The 22,301-nt window shown below is 39.2% G+C and overlaps 1 protein-coding gene across 9 annotated transcripts in view; it reads left to right on the top strand.

The window, feature by feature from the left end:
* sema6a (sema domain, transmembrane domain (TM), and cytoplasmic domain, (semaphorin) 6A) overlaps nt 1-22,301 on the top strand; it is a 304,997-nt gene that overhangs the window by 209,571 nt on the left and 73,125 nt on the right. For all 9 annotated transcript variants that reach the window (XM_062025532.1, XM_062025531.1, XM_062025533.1 and 6 more), the window contains exons 13-16: nt 3,224-3,379; nt 9,563-9,736; nt 17,750-17,890; nt 17,968-18,042. In XM_062025532.1, the coding sequence (XP_061881516.1) occupies nt 3,224-3,379; nt 9,563-9,736; nt 17,750-17,890; nt 17,968-18,042 (546 nt within the window). The remainder of the gene's footprint in view (nt 1-3,223; nt 3,380-9,562; nt 9,737-17,749; nt 17,891-17,967; nt 18,043-22,301) is intronic.

Here is a 22,301-nt window from a genome sequence, read left to right as displayed (position 1 = left end):
GAATCAAAAACGGTACTATACTCTGTTTGAAAAGTACCGGTTCGCCATATTAATTTTTTTACAGGCATGACAGCACGTCGTCGTCACGTCGATACATTACTGGTTTTACGAGCAGAGGAGCATGTTCGGCAGCGCACAATGACGGAGTACTTGCAAGCAGACACTGTGCAGATAAGCATTTTGGCTTAAAAACTAACGATAAAGGTGAAGCTTTAACACTGAAACTCCCACAGGAAGAGGTGCTTTAAAACATGGCTAGCTAGTTAGCGGCTAATGTCCATCCGCAATCGGCAGTGTTTTAGCTACTTCTAAATCACTAATCCTTGCCTCCATGGCGACAAATAAAGTGAGTTTATAGCTAAACATGATTCACTACACACCGTAGGAGGATACGATAGCTCACCGGCGTCACAATGTAAACAAATTTACCTGACATCCACTGTAATGATACCAAGTACAAGAGCGTATCTAGTCGATACTACTATTGATTACATCAATATTTTTTATCGTCACAAAATCTTTTTTCTTTAAAAAAAAAAAAATCATATTATATTCATAAACTCAGGAAATACGTCCCTGGACACATGAGAACTTAAATTATGACCAATGTATGACCCTGTTACTACTTGGTATCGGATCGATGCCTAAATTTGTGGTATCATCCAAAACTAATGTTAAATATCCAAACAACAGAAGAATAAGTGATTATTACATTTTAACAGAAGTGTAGATAGAACATGTTGAAACAGAAAATAACCAGATATTAACAGTAAATGAACAAGTAGATTATTAATCCTTTTTTACAGCTTGTCTTTTATAATTTTGACAAAATAATACAATGAGGAATGACACAATATGTTACTGCAGACAAATTAGGAGCCTTTGTTTACTTACGTACTACTACAAGACAAGAAACAGATGTTTAATGTACCCTAAGATTTTTTGTTAAAATAAAGCCAATGATGCCATTTTTTTGTGGTCCCCTTTATTTAGAAAAGTATCGAACAGTATCGAAACACATTTTGGTACTGGTACCAGTACCAATATATTGGTATCGAGACAACCCTAGTTCATACTAATATTTTGGGTATACTAAAATGAGACTGAGTATGGTACGCAGTCACGGGGAGAACATGCAAACTCCACACAGACAGACCCTACGCCCGGTAATCGAACCCGGGACTTTCTTATTGTGAGGCACGAGCACTAACCACTGCCGCACCGTACTGCCCACCTTAATACATACATATTCTAAATTGTGTATGTCATAATTGACCACGTACACATTTAAAAAGGTTTTAATTGGAGAAGTGGTGATTGATATTTGGACAAACTTGTTACCAAATATGGTCACGCTAACATGTGTTTGAATAAAACTTTCCTTATTCGAGTCAAGCTGCCAATGTCAATGACGTCAGCTGCCTGCCAAAATACACATTTACCTTGTTTCTGGTTGTTTGCTCTGTAAATATACCCGATGCTTTCTGCTAATGTTCTGCAGCATCAATGTAGCACTGTTGTGGAATGCCAGCTTCTTTTTACAGTGCAAACATTGCAAACCTTTTTTTAGTTTAAAATGATCCAAAAGTTTTTTGGGGCCATTTCCTCTCTTTCCCCTTCCTGGCTATTTTCCTTTGATCCATCATCACTCTCTACTGTCACGCTCTCATTCGCGCTCTATTGCTACAGCTGTTTGGAAATGGCTTAATTTTAACGTTTTCGGCAAACAGAGGGGCCCGGATTTCACACATTTTTATGTGTTGCCTTCATCAAAATAATATTCGAAGCAACAGAATAGAAATCAAATATTTTTTTTATAATCTAATTAATCGATTAATCGTTTCAAGTAGGGATGTCCGATAATATCTGACTGCCGATATTATCGGCCGATAAATGCGTTAAAATGTAAAATCGGAAATTATCGGTATCGGTTTCATAATTATCGGTATCGGTTTCAAAAAGTAAAATCTATGACTTTTTAAAACGCTGTTGTGTACACGGACATAGGGAGAAGTACAGAGCGCCAATAAACCTTAAAGGCACTTCCTTTGCGTGCCGGCCCAGTCACACACACACACAAGCGAATGCAAGGCATACTTGATCAACAGCCATACAGGTCACACTGAGGGTGACGGTATAAACAATTTTAACACTGTTACAAATATGCTCCACACTGTGAACCCACACCAAACAAGAATGACAAACACATTTCGGGAGAACATCAGCACCATAACACAACATAAACACAACAGAACAAATACCCAGAACCCCTTGCAGCACTAACTCTTCTGGGACGATACAATATACACCCCCCCCCACCCCCTAGCCCCGCCCCCCCTACCCCACCCACCTCAACCTCCTCATACATGTCCCAAATTCCAAGCTGCTGTTTTGAGCCATGTTAAAAAAAATAATGCACTTTGTGACTTCAATAATAAATATGGCAGTGCCATGTTGGCATTTTATTCCATAACTTGAGTACATTTATTTTGGAAAACCTTGTTGCATTGTTTAATGCATCCAGCGGGGCATCACAACAAAATTAGGCATAATAATGTGTTAATTCCACGACTGTATATATCGGTTGATATCGGTATCAGTAATTAATATCGGAATATTGGTAAAAAAAAGCCATTATCGGACATCTCTAGTTTGAAGTCTAGACCATACCATTTTCATTTCTGATTTCTGATATCACGACTCGAACCGCTAAAAGAGATTTCATATTCCCCCCATTAAAGGGCAGGGCTTTGCCATTTCAACTCAATTTAAATATTTTCATCAAACACCACTACTTTACAAAGTCTTTTGTAAATTGTTTTGTAGTTTTTGCATTATGAGATCGGTAGGTCGTGAGTTCAAACCCCGGCCGAGTCATACCAAAGACTATAAAAATGGAACCCATTGCCTCCCTGCTTGGCACTCAGCATCAAGGGTTGGAATTGGGGTTGAATCACCAAAATGATTCCCGAGCGTGGCCACCGCTGCTGCTCACTGCTCCCCTCACCTCCCAGGGGGTGGAACAAGGGGATGGGTCAAATGCAGACGGTAATTTCACCCTCTGTGTGACTATCAGTGGTACTTTGAATTATTCATCCTGCTAACTAACCAACAAACCACGATAAAAACAATACCTTTTGCTGATGAACGTCATCACAGAGCTATGTTGGAGTTTTATAGTCCTTATTTGTTTATTACACTGTTTCCTACTTTCTTTCCGCAGGCCTGGCAACTGCGCAGGGTCTCCATCCATGGAGAGGTACAAGGTGTCCAATGAGTTTCCCGATGACACGCTCAACTTCATCAAGATGCATCCCCTGATGGATGAGGCGGTGCCCTCTATCGCCAACCGACCCTGGTTCCTCAAAACCATGGTTCGGTGAGTATTACACATTCCAAACTGTCTTGTTGCTATTCGAGCCTCCTAAGGAGCGGGAACAATAATTAAGTCAAGTGCTACTCGGGGAGTCAGGCTAATTAAAACGCAGCGATGCAACACCGCGGGCCAGCTGCTGACCTGTTTTCACTGTTAGGAGCGGCACTATTCTTTTATTCTTCCACACTTACAGTTGTGAGAAAAAGACACAGTCATGGGTCTACATTTCCTCTGATGTTGTACACTTCACACTATTTAGAGCCAAATGTGTCCTCATTGGATATGTTTGCTTTACAGTACAGGCCAAAAGTTTGGACACACCTTCTCATTCAATGTGTTTTCTTTATTTTCATGACTATTTACATTGTAGATTGTCACTGAAGGCATCAAAACTATGAATGAACACGTGGAGTTATGTACGTAACAAAAAAAGGTGAAATAACTGAAAATATGTTTTATATTCTAGTTTCTTCAAAATAGCCACCCTTTGCTCTGATTACTGCTTTGCACACGCTTGGCATTCTCTCGATGAGCTTGAAATGGTTTTCACTTCACAGGTGTCATAGTTTTTATTGCCTTCAGTGACAATCTACAATGTAAATAGGCATGAAAATAAAGAAATGAGAAGGTGTGTCCAAACTTTTGACCTGTACTGTACATATGGAGCAATATGTTTGAGCCTTAAATGTTGAATACATAGCCTATAAATATTTGATAAATAGCTTTTTGTACTGGCGAGCCAGGACAGAGATGGGAGGACCACATCATCACACTTTTGCTATTTTCTGTCAATGGTAGCTTTTTGTGATGGCATCAATTGGCAAAAAAGCCAAAGAAAAAGCAAAGTACATTTTAAATCTCACAAAAATATGGGAAAATCTCGCATTGATGATGACATTGCTTACGAGGCATGTTATTCACCAACATTGAGCTGTTTTTCAAATAGTGGCACCAAACAAATGTGATTTTGATAAAATGCAGGCAATACTTAAATTGTATTTGTGTTCTAAATACAAGCCTCGATTACTAACAAACTCATAGGGTTGTACGGTGTACTGGTACTAGTAAAGTACAGCGGTACTAATGAATCAAAAACGGTACTAAACTCCCTTTGAAAAATACCGGTTCCCTTTTTTTTTTTTTTTGTACCGGGCATGACGTCGTGACATTGCTGGTTTTACGAGCAGAGGAGCATGTTCGGCAGCACACAATCACAGAGTACTTACAAGCAGACACGGCATGTAGACAGGAAAGGGTGAACGGACGCATTTCGGCTTAAAAACTAACGATAAAAGTGAAGCTATAACACGGAAGCGCCGCTCTACAAGAGGTGCTTTAAAACATGGCTAGCGAGTTTGCGGCTAATGTCCATCCACAGTCTGCAGTGTATTAGCTACCTCTAAATCACTAATACTCGCCTCCGTGGCGACAAATAAGTAAGTAGCATCCCTGCAGGACGAGGAATAGCTAATCATGCTTCACTACACACCGTAGGAAGATACAATAGCTCACCAGCGTCACCGCTAACAAAAGCTAGCGCTCCTCAATGTAAACAAATGCCATGGGTGGATATACACTTGACATGCACTGTAATGATACCAAGTACAAGAGCGTATCAAGTCGACTGTTTATATCGATATTTTTTACCATTAAATATGTATTACCGTATTTCCTTGAATTGGCGCAGGGAATATAGTATTCGCACGTCTAGAATTACTGCCGGGTCAAACTCGTTTCTCAAAATAATTAACGCATGCTTGGCCTTATCGCCGGTTTATTATTGAAGCCGGATCAAATTCGTTTCGCAAAGTATTAATTTTATTATCGCATGTCTATAATTTTCACCGGGTCAAACTCGTTTCGCAAAATATTTAGCATATGGCTAGAACTTCCACCGGGTCAAATTCGTTACGTCACGAGTGACGCATCCGTCCTCATTTTCAAAATGGAGGAAGCTGCTTTCAGTAGTTACAATTGCACAAAGGAAAAAAGATAAAGAGCTATTCAGTAGGATTTAAGGTCCAAGCTATTGAATACCGGTACAGTATGCTAAAGAGAACAGTAAGCAGCTATGTTTTATTAATATACCGTAGCTGCGTGTGTGAAATACTGTATAAGTCATTAAATGACTCCCGCCTCCTGGTGGTAGAGGGCGCTGCCGCGCTAGTGATCCTTCTTGCGACTTCCGGTACTGCAGAAGAAGTGAACACACGCAGCAAGAGATTTTTTTCTTCCTTCTAACATGGAGGATTACATAGCGGTATCTAAAATAAAACAGTTTTCTAAACTGGACTTTCAATGGAAGCAGGAGGTAATAATTAAAGGAATATCTCCATCGAGACAGAGACTTTTAAAACGGAAAAAATTAAATAATGAAGACTTCTATAAACAAGTTATCGATGCTTTTGGTCAGAAGGAGCTGCAAATGGACTCCATTTATAAGTACAGGTAAGACCATAATAACGTTTTTTTTTAATTAAATGTGCTTTTCATGATGGTATGCTTACATCACACTCAAAGCGCACGCCTAAGTTTTATGGATTCCTTTTGGTAAACGCCGGAGTGAGAGGAGGTTTTAAAATAATTACCGCATGCACGGCCATACCGCCGGTTTCCGGTAAACGCAGGAGTGATAGGAGGTTTTAAATTAATTAACGCCCCTGCGGCTATTCAAGGAAATACGGTATATGTATAAAGTCAGGAAATACGTCCCTGGACACATGAGAACTTTGAATATGATCCTGTTACTACTTGGTATCGGATCGATACCCAAATTTGTGGTATCATCCAAAACTAAAGTTAAGTATCCAAACAACGGAAGAATAAGTGATTATTACATTTTAACAGAAGTGTTGATAGAACATGTTAAAATAACCAGATATTAACAGTAAAAGAACAAGTGGCTTAATAGTCCATTTTTACAGCTTGTCCTTCATAATTTTGACAAAATAATACAATGACAAATGACACAATATGTTACTGCATCCAAATTAGGAGCCTTTGTTTACTTACTTACTACTACAAGACAAGTTGTCTAGTACGTTCAATCAATCAATCAATCAATCAATCAATGTTTATTTATATAGCCCTAAATCACAAGTGTCTCAAAGGGCTGTTCACTATTTTATTTCAGGCCGAAATTGTTCTTTGATTGCAAAAAGAAACATGTTTTTGTTAAAATAAAGCCAATAATGCAATTTTTTGTGATCCCCTGTTTAGAAAAGTATATAAAGTATCGAAATATATTTTGGTACCAGTAACGGTACCAAATTATTGGTATCAGGACAACCCTACAAACTCATCATAAATAAGGTACTTGGATGATCAAACATTTGAACTGGATTATGAATGGAATAGTCTATAAACATAAGGTCTGTAGAAGATATTGGTAAATGTAAGCAACACTGACAATGGAGATCTATTTTTCCGTCAAACATGTTTGCTCTTCTTCTGATTTATAATGTTAAAAAGTTAGGTCTACAGGTACTTGTAAGAAGCTGAGACAAGGTGATACGAGGAGTGAACAGATGAGCCACATAAAGAATGTTTTATCGTCGTCCTCATTTCATGTCTTTGGCGAGATCTGACCCATATACCGCCATGGTTTAGTTTAGAATACCAACACTTATCAGCAAGTTTAGAACTGCCAGGCTTCTTTTCACCACAAACACATCAGTTTTACATAATCAGTGTTTTATTTCATTAGCAAGGAGCAGCGCAGCTTTGCATGCGAGTCGCAGTCAGCGGTTAAAAGCGTTACGTAAGCTGAAAAAGAAGACCCGTGTGGGGGCATATGCGGCAAGAAGAGGGAGTTCATTAATGATACCTGTCAGCATCTCTTTGTGGAATACTAGATTTAGGATGTAGAAGTTAACTGGAAACTTGCAGTAATAGAGTTTAAACACAGTTTTACTCAGAGGGGACATGCATATTATTATATTATTATGTTAGATCCACTATGGACTGGACTCTCACAATATTATGCTAGATCCACTCGACGTCCATTGCACCGGTCGCCCAAGGGGGAGGGAGGGGGGGACCACATCCGCGGTCCCCTCCAAGGTTTCTCATTGGGTTGACTTTTTTCTAGAGATGTCCGATACTATCGGACTACAGATATTATCGGCCGATAAATGCTTTAAAATGTAATATCGGAAATTATTGGTATCGGTTTCAAAAAGTACAATTTATGACTTTTTAAAACGCCGCTGTACGGAGTGGTACACGCACGTAGGGAGAAGTACAGAGCAGTTGCGTGTCCCAGTCATACTTGCCAACCCTCCTGATTTTCCCGGGAGACTCCCGAATTTCAGTGCCCCTCCCTAAAATCTCCCGGGGCAACCATTCTCCCGAATTTCTCCCGATTTCCACCCAGACAACAAAATTGGGGGCGTGCCTTTGTGTGCCGGCCCAATCACATAATATCTACGGCTTTTCACACACACAAGTGAATGCAACGCATACTTGGTCAACAGCCATACAGGTCACACTGAGGGTGGCCGTATAAACAACTTTAACACTGTTACAAATATGCGCCACTCTGTGAAGCCACACCAAACAAGAATGACAAACACATTTCGGGAGAACATCCGCACCGTAACACAACATAAACACAACAGAACAAATACCCAGAACCCCTTGCAGCACTAACTCTTCCGGGACGCTACAATATACACCCCCACGCCGCCCACCCAACTCAACCCCGCCCACCTCAACCTCCTCATGCTCTCTCAGGGAGAGCATGTCCCAAATTCCAAGCTGCTGTTTTGAGGGATGATAAATAATGCACTTTGTGACTTCAATAATAAATATTGCAGTGCCATGTTGGCACTTTTTTCCATAACTTGAGTTGATTTATTTTGGAAAACCTTGTTACATTGTTTAATGCATCCAGCAGGGCATTACAACAAAATTAGGCATAATAATGTGTTAATTCCACGACTGTATATATCGGTATCGGTTGATATCCGAATCGGTAATTAAGAGTTGGACAATATTGGAATATCGGCGAAAAAGCCATTATCGGACATCTCTAGTTTTTTGTCAAACCAATGGGTTGAGAAAAAACTCTCTTCAGATTGCTGTTATTGTTTATTTGATCAAGCCCGCCAAGTCATTCAGAGACATTCAGTGCTAATACTTGAAAGACAAGGTTAAGAGTATGTGATTTCCTGTCTGGACCACATCTACCAACCTCTAGGTGATCTCGATAAAGTGGCAAATTAAATATTGTGTGGTTTGATTAAGGTGAGAAAACTTTCATGCAACACAACTGAGAAATGAATACTGCACAGGTGTCATTGAATGACTGCAATGCCATCTGTTTTTAACAATAACTGCCACCTTTCACAATATAAATGAATGTAAATATGAAAAAAATGTTTGGGAATATAATAAATACCGTATTTTTCAGATTATAAATCGCAGTTTTTGTCATAGTTTGGCCGGGGGTGCGATTTATACTCTGGAGCGATTTATGTGTGAAATTATTAACACATTACCGTAAAATATCAAATAATATTATTTCATCGGATTTAGCGATTAGGTGTGACAGATTGTTTGCTAAACGTATAGCGTGTTCTATATGTTATAGTTATTTGAATGACTCTTACCATAATATGTTACGTTAACATACCAGGCACGTTCTCAGTTGGTTATTTATGCATCATATAACTTACACTTATTCAGCCTATCTTTCACTATTCTTTATTCTTTTTAAATTGCCTTTCAAATGTCTGTTCTTGCTGTTGGATTTTATCAAATAAATTTCCCCCAAAAATGCGATTTATACTCTAGTGCGACTTATATATGTTTTTTTCCTTCTTTATTATGCATTTTCGGCCGGTGCGATTTATATTCCGGAGCGATTTATAATCTGAAAAATACGACATGTGTAATTTGAGAAATATAACTGATCCTCTGATTTAAAAGCCTGAGTGACAAAAAAGAAAAGCCACATAGCTATAATTTCCATTTTGCAACCAATAGAGAGATAGTACATGATTTGTAAGGATGCATTTTGGTAGGGTTGGAATTTTTTTTTTTTTTTTTTACTGTGTGAAAAAAACCCCACCATGGGTAAACTGACCAAGCTTACAAGCCCATCTTATAATATACATATAATTGGTGTGAAAGCAAACCTTGCGTCCCAAACCTAAACTGAAGTCTCTGTATTTTGTGTTTCAGCTATCGCCTGACACGCATCGTGGTGGATAGCAAGGCCGGACCCCATAAGAACCACACTGTGGTCTTCCTGGGATCTGAGAAAGGCATCATCCTCAAGTTCCTCGCGAAAATGAACAACGGCTTCCTCAACGACAGTTTGTTCTTGGAGGAGCTCAACGTCTACAATCCTGACAAGTAAGTTTCCTACATTTAAGCATGTAAGATCAGTGCTGTACGCTTAGCTTTTTCACTGGTAGTACCAGTGCTATTAAATGAAAAACATTTGTAGCAGATAATTGTTTTGTAGCACAGAACATACTTGTAGCAATATGAAATGTCTTAAATGTCACAATTTCATTATCAACACTTGTACACACGTGCACTCAGACACAATGCCATCATAAGGCCTACTGTAACGCTCAATTAACAACAGAGAACATCCCTAAACTGTGCTAGCACTGTCACTAACACAAGTGAAGGGCTGGGTCATATGGATCAAAACTCATATTCCGATATAGTTTGGCCCATAAACTAACCCATAGGTGGAAATATATGTTGATGTAATTAAATATCTCCCCCATGCCTTGTTTTTACATTTCCGGGACTGATGAGGATCCCAAATACACACAAACAGATGTCTGTCTATTTGTGTTGGCCCTGGGATGAGGTGGCGACTTGTCTAGGGTGTACCCCGCCTACCGCCCGTGTGCAGCTGGGATAGGCTCCAGCAACCCCCACGATTCCGTAAGGGTCAAGCGGTCGAAAATGGATTGATGGATGGAGATGCCAACAAGAGAAAAAGAAAATGCCTTGAAATTAATATAAGAAAAGTCAAATATAATCTCCAGTCTTCTTTAAAAAGCATTCAGCTATGCTCAATTATTCAGCTAACAAAAACACAAAAGAACAAAATGTGAAATAAAGTGCCCTGGTTTAAAAGGACATGTTTAAACGTCGGCAGCAACATGAAAATAATTGACCTTTAACAACGGTGTTTTTTTGGTAAACATTATTATAGAACATACACACAAATATTTTAGCCAATAACACCAACCTGCCAATTGCACTGCAAAAACTGAAATCTAAGTAAGATTAAATATCTCAAATAAGGGTGATATTTGCTTATTTTCTGTCTGATAAGATCATTCTTCTCACTAAGCAGATTTTGTGTTAGAGTGTTTTACTTGTTTTAAGGGTTTTGGTCCTAAATGATCTCAGTAAGATATTACAGCTTGTTGCTGAAATTTGATGACCTATACTGAGTAAAACATGCTTGAAACTAGAATATCAACTGATGCAAAGCTGTGTCATTAACACTCACAAGTATAAAAGTACTTTTTTAAAGTAATAATTTCTTACTTCAAGCATGAAAAAAAAATCATGATGCCGAACGCATATCATTCTGTCAAGATAATGGCAGTAGCATTTACTTAATTTAAGAATATTTTTCAACATATTGAGCAAAAAGGTCTCTTTTTTTCTTCTACCAAGAAAAGTGCACTTGTTATTAGTGAGAATATACTTATTTTAAGGTATTTTTGGGTTCATTGAGGTTAGCTAATTTGACTTGTTTTGGAAAGTCTTGACAAGCCGAAATTTTCTTGTTCTATTGGCAGATAATTTTGCTTAGTTCAAATAAAATACCCCTAATTTTTGTATTTTTTTTCCTTGTTTTTGAACACTGACTTTTTGCAGTGTGCTTCATGATAAAAAGTACTTAATTGTAGTTACTCGTTACTTTACCAAAAATGTCATTGAATTACTATCGGAATTACTCTTTGATAAAAGTAATTTATTACTTGGGAAATTAATGAATGTATTACTTAAAAAATCAACTTCAAATATCTGACATTATGCAGTTGAGATAAGTTTCATACATACAGTATATGCCAGCAGTGTGTATGTCTTTTAAAAGGCTGTGTCTGTTGCCAAGCGATGTATGTTTTTAGCTAGCTTTTCAGCTAAACTGTTGTTGTTAGCTTTAACAGTTAGCAGCGGTAGTTTGTCGGCTCTGACTGCTGTTCTCTGTTGAATCTTTTTACCGGCTTGAGTTACCTCCGGTTAATAAAGAAGAGGCGCCGCCCGCCCCCGCCAGCCGCCGGAGCTACGGTTCGGGCGCGTTGGCTGTGTGCGACGGCGAATGTGGAGTGGGGTTGGTGTAGGCAATGCGCGGTAGCGACTCCCGACGCGCTGGACCCTAGCCGCGCAATGGACCCTTTCTCAGTTACGATGCATTTCAGGCCCCCCGGCGGCGGCAAACGGCCGTAACAAGAGCACATCAATAGATACCGTAATGGTGGTATTGTCTCAAATATATATTTATTTCTAAAATATACCAGTATTAACTGTAATACTGGTATACCACCCAGCCCCAAGTATATAATTTCATGCACATACAGTATATTGTACATACAGTATAACACAGGCTCGCTTACCCTGACCCAAGTTCTACAGTAGACACAGCCAAGCAGATGGCTACTCTATTATTTAAAAGAGTTTCATCAGGTTACACTATGCCCAACCGCAGCTCCTAAATTAAAGACATCTACCCCCGAGGCCCTGGATAACGTAGCGCTGCGGTCGGCAACCACAGCGGAGCCCAGCTCCTCTAAAACTCATGGCTGATTAAAGGAAACACACACATGCACACACTCACGTTGAGGTCTGTCTTGAGAGCCAGCTTCGGTGAGATGGCTCCAATACATTACATGGCTGCCGGTGCATGCACAGATGTCTGTGTATGTTATGTATGGCCGCTGAGAGAGAGAAGCATCATTGTGTACTCGGCATATGAAAGTCAAATCCAGCTACAATTTTGACCTTGCCAAGGCAAATATTTAGTGGTTGGGTAATGGATGCAGAGGAATGACCAGCAGTAGTCACAGGGTGCAGTAGAAATAACACAGGCGAAGATCAGAGAAGCCATGGAAATAAGTAGAGTGTGTTATTGTCCTAGGCTATTTTAAAACATTTTCTCTGAAGAAAGTCATTTTTGGACATGTAAAATATCTATTATTATGTTATTACTATAACAATGGCTTTCAGTAGCCCAGAACTGAACCAAGGCTGAGCAATCTTGTCCAAGCAAGTCCATCTGACTGATTTGATTTAAAATCATGACAAGCTAAAGAATACTCTTCCATTCCAATCCTGTAAGATGGGTTACAAAGTGGGTGCCAACTTTCAGACGCAGTAAAGTTTTTACGCTGTAGCTCCTTTTGATGGGTATTTACTGTTTAGTCCCAATCCATGTGGACTACACTGGCAAACATCAAATATAAAGTCCATGATCTGAACATTTATCTAGACCTGTAACAAGACTTTATGGCAGGCCTTTTCAACTGGCGGTCCTCGGGCCACATCCGGCCCGCCAAAGCATTTCAGTTAGCCCGCCGAACATCACCAAAATAGGCTTGATGAAACCATTAAAACTGGGGTTATTCATGTATGCCAGGGGTTCCCGAACTTTTTGACTCGGGGGCCGCATTGGGTTAAAACAATTTGGCCGGGAGCCGGGCTGTGTGTGTGTGTGTGTGTGTGTGTGTGTGTGTGTGTGTGTGTGTGTGTGTGTGTGTGTGTGTGTGTGTGTGTGTGTGTAGGTATGTATATATATATATATATATATATATATATATATATATATATATATATATATATATATATATATATATATATATATATATATATATATATATATATATATATACACGTTAGGTCAGGAAAAAAACACAGAGGCTATTTCATCCCTACAAGCCTGTTTGGCAGGTTTTTCTGTTCTTCAGGGGATTTTTATAAAAATATTCTGCTCTATCCCAGTATTGAGCCCTGTACAACGGATAAACCACAGAAACCTCGACTATATATATATATGTATATATATATATATATATATATATATATATATATATATATATATATATATATATATATATATATATATATATACAAACGTATATATATATATATATATATATATATATATATATATATATATATATATATATATATATATATATATATATATATATATATATATATATATATATATACAAACGTATATATATATATATATATATATATATATATATATATATATATATATATATATATATATATATATATATATATATATATATATATATATATATATATATATACAAACGTATATATATATATATATATATATATATATATATATATATATGACTGCGTGGGTTCCCTCCGGGTACTCCGGCTTCCTCCCACCTCCAAAGACATGCACCTGGGGATAGGTTGATTGGCAACACCAAATTGGCCCTAGTGTGTGAATGTGAGTGTGAATGTTGTCTGTCTATCTGTGTTGGCCCTGCGATGAGGTGGCGACTTGTCCAGGGTGTACCCCGCCTTCCGCCCGATTGTAGCTGAGATAGGCTCCAGCGCCCCCCGCGACCCCGAAGGGAATAAGCGGTAGAAAATGGATGGATGGATGGATGGATGGATGGATGGATATATATATATATATATATATATATATATATATATATATATATATTCCTCGCGCACTAATTGACACTGCGGCGCGAGCGCGATGATGTCACGTTATCGATGGGAAAATGCCTTTTTAGACAATATGATTTGCCTGAGCGGCTAGGAGACACCGAGAGTAACAAGCGCTAGAAAATGGACAAGAAAGGACAGATTTGAAAAAAATAATACTTAAAAAAAATATATATATATATATATTTTTTTTTAATTTTTTTTTAATTTTATTTGTATTAACTTGGGATAACTTGGGTTCTGTCGTTTGGGGACCCCTGATTTAAAGGCTAGGGGGCCCCTGATGTATGCATTACCCCCCACTAATTGTCACATACAGTGTTTGCAATGTTTGGTGTGTGACTGTTGTGTAATTTCTATATGTGTAAATATTTTTAGTTTATTGTGTGAATATATTAACACTAAACCTTTTATTTTATTTATGTAAAATACCCAACGGGCATTACACTTTTGTTATATTTATTTTATGTTTATATTTTCAGTCTTATCAACCTAATGAAGGAAGAAGTAAGAAATAAAACTAAGGAAGGACAATAATTCTAAAGGAGGAACACAATCCTCAACAAAAACTTTTTCTCTTCATGCTTTTAAGTTCAGATAGGTCTTTATCGTCATTGCACAACGAAACTTTGTTTAACTAGCTGCACACGCTGGAAACGAGTAGCGAGGGCAGAATAATGAATTTATTGACAGTGCAGTGTGAAAGCCGATGTGTTTACTTTGCAATTAAGTCTCAAAGAAATATACCCTGCAGAGGCACTTTCTGACAAACATCCACATTTCGAGCCCTCTTGAAACTGCGGCCCTCTGTATTATGTAGTTCAGTGTTTTTCAACCTTTTTGGAGCCAAGGCACATTTTTGTTCATTGAAAAAATGCGTAGGCACACCACCAGCAGAAAATATTAAAATGGAAACTCAGTAGTTGATATTGACAGTAAAAAGTCATTGTTGGATATGAATTCAAACCATAACCAACCATGCATCACTATAGCTATTGTCTCAAAGTAAGTGTCACAACCTGTCACATCACGCCGTGACTTATTTGGAGTGTTTTGGTATTTTCCTGTGTGTAGTGTCTTGCGCTCCTATTTTGGTGGCTTTTCCTGTTTTGTTGGTATTTTCCTGTAGCAGTTTCATGTCTTCCTTGAGCGCTATTCCCCACACCTGCTTTGTTTTAGCAATCAAGACTATTGAAATTGTGCGGACGCTATCCTTCTTTGTGTGGAAATTGTTGATTGTCATGTCATGTACTGATGTACTTTGTGGACGCCGTCTCTGCTCCTCACGCTGTAAGTCTTTGCTGTCGTCCAGCATTCTGTTTTTGTTTACTTTGTAGCCAGTTCAGTTTTAGTTTCGTTTTCCATAGCCATCCCTAAGCTTCAATGCCTTTTTTAGGGGCACTCGCCTTTTGTTTATTTTTGGTTTAAGCATTAGATACGACGTTTACCAAGCAGTTAGCTACCTGCTGCCACCTACTGATATGGAAGAGTATTACATGGTTACCCTGCCGAGCTCTAGACAGCACCGACACTCAACAACGGCACTTTATTTTCAGATTATAACTAGAGATGTCCGATAATATCGGTATTATCGGCCGATAAATGCTTTAAAATGTAATATCGGAAATTATCGGTTTCAAAATGATCAGTATCGGTTTCAAAAAGTATAATTTATGACTTTTTAAAACGCCGCTGTGTACACGGACGTAGGGAAAAGTATAGTGCGCCAATAAACCTTAAAGGCACTGCCTTTGCGTGCTGGCCCAATCACATAATATCTACCGCACACAAGTGAAGGCAACGTATACTTGGTCAACAGCCATACAGGTCACACTGATGGTGGACGTATAAACAACTTTAACACTGTTACAAATATGCGCCACACTGTGAACCCACACCAAACAAGAATGACAAACACATTTCGGGAGAACATCCGCATCGTAACACAACATAAACACAACAGAACAAATACCCAGAACCCCTTGCAGCACTAACTCTTCCGGGACGCTACAATATACACCCCCCGCTACAACCCCCTAACTTTGCCCCCCTTTACCCCAACTCCGCCCACCTCAACCTCCTCATGCTCTCTCAGGGAGAGCATGTCCCAAATTCCAAGCTGCAGTTTTGAGGCATGTTAAAAAAAATAATGCACTTTGTGACTTCAATAATAAATATGGCAGTGCCATGTTGGCATTTTTTTCCATAACTTGAGTTGATTTATTTTGGAAAACCTTGTTACATTGTTTAATGCATCCAGCAGGGCATCACAACAAAATTAGGCATAATAATGTGTTAATTCCACGACTGTATATATCGGTATCGGTTGATATCGGAATCGGTAATTAAGAGTTGGACAATATCGGAATATCGGATATCGGCAAAAAAGCCATTATCGGACATCTCTAATTATAATTACTGGTTTGCATAAAATATTTGTAACCCAAATAGGTGAAATTACATAATCTCCCACGGCTAACCAGACTGTATCTCACAGCACACCTGTGTGCCGCGGCACAGTGGTTGAAAAACACTGATGTAGTTGAATAGCCCTGCACTATGGCTAATCCTTGGACTGTCTGCCATCCTGTTCTTCAAATTTCACGGCTATTTTACATGAGTATAGTGAATACAACTAAACAAAAACAATAATGTAAAAATAATTTAACTGTGCTGTGCAGGAAAAGTCCTCACCCTGGCCCGAGTTTTCCACTTCTCCGCGATGTGAAACAAACAAACGCCATATTGCATAGAAAATATACATTTTTAAAAATATGCACATTCACGCAGACATGACATCAGACAGCTGAGACGAAAGGGAAGGAGTTTGTTTGCCCAAACTTGACGGAGGGTAGCTTTCAAGGCCACTGCTGTTTGTTACTCAACATACTGCGGCCATGTGACGAGCCTTATGGAAAGGATGAAGGGCGGGCCTCTCATCCTCCTCTATATGGCCCTCTTGCTCTCACCACGCAGCTCCCCTAGCTATCTGAGCAGCGGTCGGCTGTCTGCCATCTGGCATCACTCGAGTACAGTGAGTGACTTTACCCGCCTTCTACCCTCTGGCTGGCGTTAGCTGGATCAGCACGGACCTGATTGCCGAGCATGACCCAGTGAAGATGGTTTCTAAGCCCTAATTGAGAATGTTAATGCGGCACCGAAACGCTGCAAAGGGTGTGTGTGTGTGTGTGATTGGAGGGGGTGGTGTTTAATCCCGGGATGGAGGAGAGGAAAGGATGGAGAGAAGGGATAGAAAGAAAGATGCCAGGCACGCCCACAGGGATTACAGAGCGCTCCTACGGGGCTGAGCAGACAAAGGCTGGCAGGGACAGACGAAGTTGATAGTAGGAGGAGAGGATGGAGTTAGTGGGTTTTATAGTAAAGTGCAGTGTTATTTGCTGACTGCTCACTGTGGCCATCTGTTGTATCTGTATCACCCTGTTCTTTATCTTCCTCTGTGTCACACTATGACCCTGACCTCATGTTCTTACTTCTAGCAATATCTCATCTCAGCCTCAGCTCAGAGTTTGCCCCTTTGCCAAGTCCTAATCGTATCCCCTTCTTATCGCCTTGAATCGCCATCAAATCTTTATTTGCCCCCCCGCCCCCTCCCCATGCAACAAACTTTGTCTCCAAAGCAAATAAGCCTTATTTATCTTGTCCTTCATATAGGTGCAGTATAGACGGAGCTGAGGACAAGCGCATCGTCAGCATCCAGATTGACGCCAGGGGTCACGCTTTGTGGGTTGCCTTCACCTCCTGTGTGGTTAAAGTACCGCTGTCTCGCTGCGAAAGGCATGGGAGATGCAAGAAGTGCGTTTGGCAGCCATAACAGTCTCATGCTTTCACCACATCAACAAGTGCTTAATGATTTTGTGTGTGTTGCTCAGGTCCTGTATCGCCTCCAGGGACCCTTACTGTGGTTGGGTGTCAGAAGGAGCCTGCAGACAAGTGGTTGACACTAAGTAAGTCGCCACATTCACACTGTTTGAATAAACAATGGCTGAGTGGGACGAGGAGATCTTTAAATAGACTATTTCGCCTTTCTCACTGCGCGTTTATAGTCTCCTATTCTGCAAAATTGACTTTTTAATGATTTTCTGACAGTGTCCCTAGTGCCTGTTTATGATCTCCAAATGTGAGGGAAAATCTCATCTCCTACATTTTTTTCCTCCACTTTTAATAGAAGGGGCGCTCAACCGGAGTTGTGGGTTTTCATGACATCATAGAGGAAAAAGCTTCCTTATTGACATGTTACCACGTCTGAGCTGGTCAAAACTCATGTTTGTTTCTTTTGTAGACAAAGCAAGAACAACAACATGTAACGATATATCAAGTCGTTATTGATCAAACCTTCTCCCCTCTTGACTACTTTTGGTTTGTCTACGACACTAAGCCTTTTGGGTAATGTAGTATATAAACATTCACATCCTTGTTATGTATTCATACACTTGTTTAACCTTTATTTACCCAAGGTAAAACAAGAACATTATAATTTGCAATGCCAGCCGAGAAGCATTTACTTCATATGACAGAGATGTTGAAGTGTGATAATAATCTCTCATCGTCTTTCATTAACCAAAACAATTTACAATTACACCAGTGGTGTGCCGTCAGGGCCAGCAAGGCCTTCTTTGCTGGCCTAACATAAATCACAATCATAAATTAATAAAAGTGAATTTTATTTTTAATTGACTTTCCATACATATATTAAAGTATTCATCATATTCTCATCATGTCGTATTTGTCACGACGAGGGGGTTTTTGCAATTTACTGCTAGGATTCTTCTCCCGGGATGCAATCTGACTTTTCCGGACAAAGGTAGCAGGTAGGAACATATTTATTATTAATCTAACTACACAGGACAAAAGACAGGAACTAAAACAAAAGGAAAGCGTGCCGATTGTACAAGAGGCTAAGGAACAAAAAACTTAACGCAGGAAGCATACGCTAACACTTAGACTGAACTATGGACAGAGAAAACAACTAACCAAACTATGGCATAGAACGAACAAGACTTACTGCAGCATAAATGAAGCAATGGCATGAAACGGGCATGAAAAGAGCAATGTCGCCAGGCCGACTAACTGGCAAAGACAGGCTTAAATAATAGTCTCTTAATTAGAGCAAGTGCGTGTACTGAACACATGAGGCAGGTGAAACTAATAAGTCGCCATGGTAACTAAACAAACAAGGGAGCGCAAACAGGAACTAAAAGAGTCCAAAACAAACATAAAATAACAAAAACATAATCCAGACCACAGGTCATGACAATATTAGGCTCCAGTGTTGCTGTTTTTGAGTTAGAGCTTTTATCCAAACATAATTCAGCTAGCTTGTTGCCAGCGCTGTGTGAATTCTGCTGGAGGCCTTCTGAACCAACATTAGCAGCGGCTGTGCAGTCTAAAGTACATTCAGTTAACAGACAGTTTTGATAGCCGATCAGATTACAAGTTGTTGACAGTATCCCATCTAAGTAGTCTTACGTTGAAAATGACTGTTATTGGATACTCATTTGTCACTCCTAAGTATCCAATCACAAGTTGTTATTTACGAAAGCAGAAAGTGACCGGAGCCATAGCCGGCCAGCGGAGAAATCAGCGGTACTCACTTTTATAACCAACAAAGAAACAGAGAAAAACATTTATTAGGTGACAGATATATATTAGATATTTAAAGAGAATCTAGATCTTGTGAAACGAGGTCGGCCGACCCCGGAAACTAGGTAAGCTGTCCTGGCGGTGAAATGATTTGCCTGCCACTTTCACTCGAATCAGCCAACTACAAGCGGTACCGCTAGCTTATACGGCATCAAATGGCCATTACAAATTGTGAATTAAAATATATTTCTTCACATTCCATGTTTTTTACAATTATTTTTGTTTTGACAGTACCACGTCCGATGCGGGTTTATTGATTTTTAAATGTGCCAAAAAATAGCCCGTTTTGTACACTAGTGAGAAATTGAGGTGATTCAATGCCCAGCAGTGCACAAGTGTGTTTCTGTACTTTTCTAAATAAAGGGGACCACAAAAATCTTTTTTATTGGCTTTATTTTAACAAAAAATCTTAGGGTACATTAAACATATGTTTCTTATTGCAAGTTTGTTCTTAAATAAAATAGTGAACATACAAGACAACTTGTCTTTTATAAGTAAGTAAGCAAACAACGGCTCCTAATTTAGCTGCTGACATATGCAGTAACATATTGTGTCATTTATCATTCTATTATTTTGTCAAAATTATTAAGGACAAGTGGTACAAAATGAATTATTAATCTACTTGTTCATTTACTGTTAATATCTGCTTACTTTCTCTTTTAACATGTTCTTTCTACACTTCTGTTAAAATGTAATAATCACTTATTCTTCTGTTGTTTGATACTTTACATTAGTTTTGGATGATACCAAGCAGTTACAGGATCATACATTGGTCATATTCAAAGTCCTCATGTGTCCAGGGACATATTTCCTGAGTTTATAAACATAATATATATTTTAAAAAAACGAAAAAAGATGTTGTGATGCCAAAAAATATTGACGTAATCATAGTAGTATCGACTAGATACGCTGCTGTACTTGGTATCATTACAGTGGATGTCAGGTGTAGATCCACCAATGGCGTTTGTTTACATTGTGACGCCGGTGAGCTACGGTGTGTAGTGAAGCATGTTTAGCTATTCCTCGTCCTGCAGGGATGATACTTGTAAGAAACTTACTTTATTTGTCGCCATGGAGGCCAGTATTAGTGATTTAGAAGTAGCTAAAACACTGCTGACTGGGGCTGGACTTTAGCCGCTAGCTAGCTAGCCATGTCTTAAAGCACCTCTTCCGGTGGGCGTTTCAGTGTTATGACTTCACCTTTATCGTCAGTTTTTAAGCCAAAATGTGTCCGTTCTCCCTTTTCTGTCTGCACACTGTGTCTGCTTGTAAGTACTCTGTGATTGTGCACTTGGGAACATGCATGAGAACATGCGAACATGCTCCTCTGCTCGTAAAACCAGCAATGGCACGACGTGACGACGACAGGGGCGGTGGGTGTTAGGGGACCAGTACTTTTCAGAGGTGGTATAGTACCGAATATGATTCATTAGTGTCACGGTACTATTCTAATACCGGTATACCGTACAACCCTACTGCCTCATGTTGGGAAAGTGCAACAAACTGAAACACTTTTATCCAATTTATCAGATACAACATAACTGTTGATAAATATGGAACCTTTAAATACTTATCTTGGCTCCACACTATTGATTCCATTGGCAAAAGCAGGTTTTATCAGACACTGCCATGTTCTACATGGGTTTGTATTTTTATTACAACATGGTCGTGGACCAAGCTTAGCATTTTTTTCTTTTTATCAGGTCATGTTCCGGCAAGGCTGCAGGTTTGAATATGGGCTTTTCTGCGTTCAGGCCAGCTTCCTTCCACAGCCCAAAAACACAACATACATACACTGTATGTTAGGATCGTTTAAGACTGTAATTTCCATGAGTGATTATGTGAGGTGAATTGCTAACTTAACGTACTTTGAAGGAGAAAAACGCCATACAAGTGCACCCCATTAACCCTCGACTGGTCCACTCCACTTATCTCTTTTTTGGTCCAAGAGCAGAGTGGTTCAGTTGCTATGGTGATGAATGTATTTATTTTACAGGCGGGATTTGAGTGAAGGTTGCCTGTTTAAATATCAACACTGACTTGATCCACTTATTGAGGAAAACGTGGCTATTTTTTAATATGTATTTACATATATTTATGTAGCGCTTTTCTCCAGTGACTCAAAGCGCTTTATATGGTGGAACCCAATATCTAAGTTACATTTAAAGGCCTACTGAAAGCCACTACTACCGACCACGCAGTCTGATAGTTTAAATATCAATGATGAAATCTTAACATTGCAACACATGCCAATACGGCCGGGTTAACTTATAAAGTGCAATTTTAAATTTCCCTGGAAACTTCCGGTTGAAAACGTCTATGTATGATGACATATGCGCGTGACGTCAATGGTTGAAGCGGAAGTATTGGGACACATTATATCCCAATACAAACAGCTCTGTTTTCATTGCAAAATTCCACAGTATTCTGGACATCTGTGTTGGTGAATCTTTTGCAATTTGTTTAATGAACAATGGAGACGGCAAAGAAGAAAGTTGTAGGTAAGATCAGTGTATTAGCGGCTGGCAGTAGCAACACAACCAGGAGGACTTTGAGTTGGATA

Source organism: Entelurus aequoreus, linkage group LG17 (assembly GCF_033978785.1).
Source record: "Entelurus aequoreus isolate RoL-2023_Sb linkage group LG17, RoL_Eaeq_v1.1, whole genome shotgun sequence".
NCBI classification, from domain to species: domain Eukaryota; kingdom Metazoa; phylum Chordata; class Actinopteri; order Syngnathiformes; family Syngnathidae; genus Entelurus; species Entelurus aequoreus.
This window is presented reverse-complemented; position numbering and strand designations above follow the sequence as displayed.